General features: G+C 56.2%; 1 protein-coding gene across 1 annotated transcript in view; it reads left to right on the top strand.

The window, feature by feature from the left end:
* Positions 1 to 2,153: 2,153 nt before the first annotated feature.
* ZDHHC18 (zinc finger, DHHC-type containing 18) overlaps positions 2,154 to 5,483 on the top strand; it is an 8,081-nt gene continuing 4,751 nt past the window's right edge. Inside the window, exons 1-2 of the mRNA XM_008946686.1 lie at positions 2,154 to 2,342; positions 4,249 to 4,398. Coding sequence (XP_008944934.1) covers positions 4,254 to 4,398 — 145 coding nt within the window. The 5' untranslated portion in view covers positions 2,154 to 2,342; positions 4,249 to 4,253. The remainder of the gene's footprint in view (positions 2,343 to 4,248; positions 4,399 to 5,483) is intronic.

Raw genomic sequence — 5,483 nt, 5'->3', positions numbered from 1 at the left:
GCTGCGGGGCTCCGGGGGGTGTCCCCGCCCTGCGCTCGGGGTCTCTGTGCGGTGCCGCCCCCCCCTTCGGGACCAGCCCCCCTTCCTTGCTGGGGTCTCTGGGCACCTCTCGGCCCCCTCCTTTCTGGGGCGGCCGTTGGGGAGCTGGCATGCCACCCACGGCCTCGGGAAGGGAGGGAGGTGGGCAGGGGGGACACCTCCCCCCCCCCATGGGACCCACAGACCCCCCCCTCTCCCCACTGCCCCCCAAGGTGTTTCCCCACCGCGGACTCCTCAGACCCACTTTGTGTGCATCCCTTTTGCCTGCCCTCATCTGGGGGCTCGAGGGCTGGGCAGGAGCAGTCCTGGAGTTTTCTTTGCTGAGTTAAACCCCAGCAAGGGGGTTAACATCGTCCTGGGGTGGCCTCTGATATTTGCATCCCACTCCCAGTCTCCCCTCCTGCTACTCAGGAGAGAACTGTTCTAGAACTGCAGCCATGGAGCTCTGAAGACTGGTGGGTTTGGTCTGTAGGAGCAGCAGGAACGTCTGTTTTAACAGTATTTCTGTTAAGGGTGCTCGATAAATGGTCCCTCACCTTGCAGCTCCTCCTCCCCAGTCCCCTTTGCTTTAGGAAAGCTGCTCCGGGGAGCTGGGCTGCCCTGTCTCCCCATCATGCACCCCAAGGGAAGGCAGAGCCAAGAGCACCCCGTTAGGTCCTGTGCTGCCCGGGGGAGCTGGGGAAGGAGCAGCCGTGGTTATTACTGACATCTCTGGGGGCTTCTGCTGCTCAGCCTCGGTCTTGGGAGGGCAGGGAGCTTGGCTTGCAGCGTTATCTCTGCGAGTCTCAGCAAAGCCTCCCAAGCCTGCTGACGGGAGATGAAGGTATTTGATCGGATTAGGGCTTCTGAGAAGTCAGATGAGCTGGAAGGGGCAGGCAGCTGTGGGAGCATCCCCACACAAAACTCCCATCTCGGTGTCCGTGCCTCTTTGACAGCTTTCTGTGCCTTCTGGGGCCAGCGGGCAGGAGTGGCACAGTAACCACCGAGCAGAGGACATCTGCTCTCCCCTCCCTGCTCGCCTAGTCACTCTTTCTTGGTTGAAGATGCCCTGGGGCTTTCCGAGTTGTTATTTTAGCAGCGTGCTTCTGCTGCAGGGGTTACGGTCTGCTAGATGTACAGCAAACCCATCTAGCCCCTGTCTGCACCTCACCCTTTTTATCATGCAGTTTTTGGTTGCCTGACAGGGGAAAACAGAGTCTGGAGGTTCTCCTGGAAAAGGGATGACAACAAAGCTCACCCCTCTCCTTCCAGAGACCTTTCTGTCCCTCCATCAGGGAGGTGACCGAGGGGCTCAGCGTTGGGCTCAGGCTTAAGGGGTTTTGTTGCTCGGTGGCTGCTTTGTTCTGGACAGCAGAGCTTGGGAGTTGAAACAAAAGTTGCTTAATCCTCTCAAACTGCCTCGCAGACTTAACGCTGCCTGCAGGCATCAGGCCTCAAGCAGCTTGTCTGTCTGTGGGTGCTAATCGGTGCTTAGAATAGCAAATCCCTCTGCAGAGGGAGGCACAGGAGGGCTCTGCCAGGCAGAGCTGTGTTCCTCACCCAGCTTCACCTGTCCTCCAGCCAGTGATGGAGCTGTCCTGACCTGGAGAGTGATCGTGCAGGTGCCCATCCGTGGAAGAGCAGCCCCAGGCCGTGGTGCAGCAAGCCCTGGTGGCTTGTCACAGCAGTGGCAGTGCTGGAAGGTGTCCCCATCCAAACATCTGGCACACCATGGAGGGCACACGAGTCATCCAGAGACAGCAGAGCTGCCTTGAATGGAAGCCAAGTTCCTTCTCAGCTGCACATGTTGGACCAAAGGGGATCGTGTTGGTGCTGATTTTGGTCCTTGCTTAGCTTGGGGGGTTTCTCTGTGTGTTCTTGATGCTGCTCTTATAGAAGGTGACCGGGCTTTGAGGCAGCTGAAATGTGATTCTGTGACTTGGGGAGGGCAAAGAGGTTGTGTACAGGGTCCTTGTGTCGAGGACTCTGTCTCCTCAGTGCCCCTGCAGTGTTTTCTGGGCTGGCTTTGGCTGTTCCAGAGGTCTGTGCAGAGCAGGAGTGCCTCAGCCCACCTGGTGACAGCTCATGGTGTGTGGTGTCACAGCCAGCAGCCAGTTCTGCTGTGATACTTGGTAACCATGCCTTTGTTCTTCCCTTCTCCAGCTGCCCCTTCCTCGCCAGTCACCTCACCTTGGCCATCCCCATCATTGCAGCCATCCTCTTCTTCTTCGTCATCAGCTGCCTGCTCCAGACCAGCTTCAGGGACCCTGGAATCCTGCCCAGAGCCACTCCAAGTGAGGCTGCAGACCTGGAGAAGCGGATTGGTGAGACTCTGTTCCCTCTCCTGTCTCCAGGCCAGTGTGTGCCTGTGTGTGTGTGAGCACACGGGGGCTCAGGGGAGGGAGAGGTGTGACATGGGTGTCCTAACGATGGCCACGCTGTAAGGGACTGTGTACCAGCATGAAGTTCCACTTCAGAATCACTCTGCCAGGCTTTAGAAGAACACAGAATCATGGTTTGGGCTGGAAGGGACCTTTCAAGGTGATCTGGTCCAACCCCCTGCAGGGAGCAGAGACATCTGCAGCTAGAGCAGGGTGCTCAGAGCCCCGGCCAACCTCCCCTGGAATGGTTCCAGGGATGGGGCAGCGACCACCTCTCTGGGCAGCCTGGGCCAGGGGCTCACCACCCTCAGCAGCAAACATTTCTTCCTTCTCTCTAGTCTAAATGTAAAACAGAGCCAGAGGGCCTGTGCTGCTCCACAACTGTGTGTTAGTCACTCTAAATATTATCCAAACTCAGAGGACTCTACCCCTGTGCATCCTCCTGTAAAATACCTGTGGTGAGGACGCAGGGCAGTCAGTTGAGGCAGGAGTGTTTTTTGGAGGTTACCATTTGCCTTTGAGCCTGTTGTGCCACAAGGTTTCCTTGATTGGGATGGTTTCTAAGAGTATGCTCATGATTGTCCCTGTCTAAAAACTGCTTTGTCACGCCGGTCTGGTGGTGGCCAGGAGGGTGTGTGGCCAGGATCTTGGTGGCAGAAACAAATGCTTCAGCAGAGCTAATGCAAGACAGCTTGAGTCTGCCCCACTGAAGACAGTTGCAAGGCAGAAATTCTACATCTGACTGAAAAAAAAAGAGTTTTAAAATATCCTCAGAGTGGTTTTCCATGTTTCTATTTATAAGCGCCTGAAGCAGTAATCTGGCTGCAGATGCTGCCTGATGTGCCAGCTGTTGCTGTTAAAATAATCCACTTATTATCCTCTTAACGTGCTCCCTGTTACCTCTCTGCTTTCAAAGACTTTCTCAGAGTTGGAGAGGTGGTTTTTTTTAAAGAGTGAGGGGAAAAAAAGGAACAACCCCTAAAATGGCAAATGTATTACAGAGATTTTCCAGCTTTTTGCTGAGTAGAGAGTCTCCAGCTGCCCATCCCCAGCACACACAGGTGGAACTTGTGGTGTTCCTAAAAAATATCTTCAATTTCAACCTTGGGGAGGAAGAATCCTCTTGTGCTATCAACATCTGTATATGAAATGTCAATGAAATCTGCCTGGAGCACGTGAGTCCTGCTCCACTGTGGTGGAGATGAGTCCTTGGACCTGGTGGTGCTGCAGCTGGGGGTGGGAGGAGATGCTCCTGCTGGGGTTACCCCTGTTTCTGTGACTGGGGAGCTCACAGCAGAGGAGGAACCACACCTCTGTTGATAGATGATGTTGTCTCCTCATGCTGTGATCTGCTGGACACGCAGAGATGAGCTGCTGTTGCTGGGCACGTTAACACTGCTGCTTTTGTGCTCCCTGTTTATGTTGCTTTCTGTTCCCAAAGCACTGGGCAGATATTGCATCCTCTTGGCATCCCAGCAGCATTGCCACTGAACAGATGAGGAAAGGACACAAATAATGCTGCGAGGAGCTGACTGGAGCTGCCCACCCTGCAGCAAATCAGAATCATTCTGGTTGGGAGAGACCTTTAGGTTCATTGAGTCCAACCCTCCCCCATCCCTGCCAGGTCCCCACTGCCCCGTGTCCCTCACACCACATCTCCACGGCTTGGAAACCCCTCCAGGGGCGGGGACTCCACCACTGCCCTGGGCAGCCTGATCCAAATCCTGGAGGCTGAGCTGCCTCTTGGCTTTTGCTGAAAACCATGAGAGCACGTGCAGCTCCCTAACCCTGCCGGGGAGGGCTTGGGTTTCACCTGTGCCAGCCTGACTGTCCCTCCTTGCCCTTGCAGACAGCATGGGCACCTCTACCTACCGCCCGCCGGCCCGCACGATGGAGGTGGTCATCAACAAGTACGTGGTGAAGCTCAAGTACTGCTACACCTGCAAGATGTTCAGGCCCCCACGCACCTCCCACTGCAGCGTCTGCGACAACTGCGTCGGTGAGCCCGGGGGGGCTGGGGGCTGCTGGGCAGGCTGCTCTGCCTTCTCCTAAAGGGAAGAGAGGTCATAGAATCACAGATGGGTTGGGTGGAAGGGACCTTTCAGGGTCATTGGTCCAACGCCCCTGCAGGGAGCAGGGACATCCCCAGCTAGAGCAGGGTGCTCAGAGCCCCGGCCAACCTCCCCTGGGATGGTTCCAGGGGTGGGGCAGCGACCACCTCTCTGGGCAGCCTGGGCCAGGGGCTCAGCACCCTCAGCAGCAAACATTTCTTCCTTCTCTCTACTCTAAAAAATCTGCCTCTTTTAGTTCCAAACCACCCCCCCTGTCCTGTCCCTGCTCTGAAGTCTGCCCCCAGCTTTCTGACAGGCCCCTGGCAGTCCTGCAAGGCCCCCAGAAGGTCTCCCACTCTTAAAGTGAAAGCAGCTCCAGTGCAGTGCCTCGGGGCAGGCACGTCTCAGACTCTGTGTCTCTTCTGCCCCTGGTTCTGGGAGGACAGTGCTGTGAAATGCAGTGAAGGCCTCCACCACACACAAGGTCTTCTACCAGCTCCCAGTTATGTGGCCTTGAGTAGAGACCCCCAGAGATGCTGCTTGAGCTGTCCTCAAAGGCAGCCCTGTTGTTAGGAGGCTGTCGGGGCGTATCCAGGTAGATTGCTCCTACCCCGGGTTCCCAGGCAGCTTCTGTGGTTTCTGAGGGGTATCTTTGTAACTTTGACAACTATTTTCTGCCTCAGAGAGGGCAGGGGGAGGTGCCAGGCAGGGAGGGAGCAGTGGTGCTGTGTGCCCACGCCCAGGGCTGCGGGGTGCTGGACGAGCTGCTGTGCTCTCCCTGCCCCCTTTCAGTTTTAGTAATGGTAGAAGGTCACAAGGCTCATTCGTGTGCAGGGTTTGGTGAGAGGAAAGGTTTGGCCTTTCATGATAAAAAAAGGCAACTGAGTAGGCAGCAGTGCTCTCTTGAAACTTCTTGCTAAGGGAGTCCCAGCACAGTGGGGGTTGGAAGGGACATCTGGAGATCATCTCCTCCAACCCTCCTGTAAGGTGCCCAGGGTCACATCCAGGCAGGGTTGGGAACTCTCCAGAGCCA

Source organism: Merops nubicus, unplaced genomic scaffold (assembly GCF_000691845.1).
Source record: "Merops nubicus isolate BGI_N331 unplaced genomic scaffold, ASM69184v1 scaffold46238, whole genome shotgun sequence".
Classification (NCBI taxonomy): Eukaryota; Metazoa; Chordata; class Aves; order Coraciiformes; family Meropidae; genus Merops; species Merops nubicus.
The sequence above is the reverse complement of the archived record's forward strand: the minus strand, read 5'-3'. Positions and strand labels throughout refer to the sequence as shown.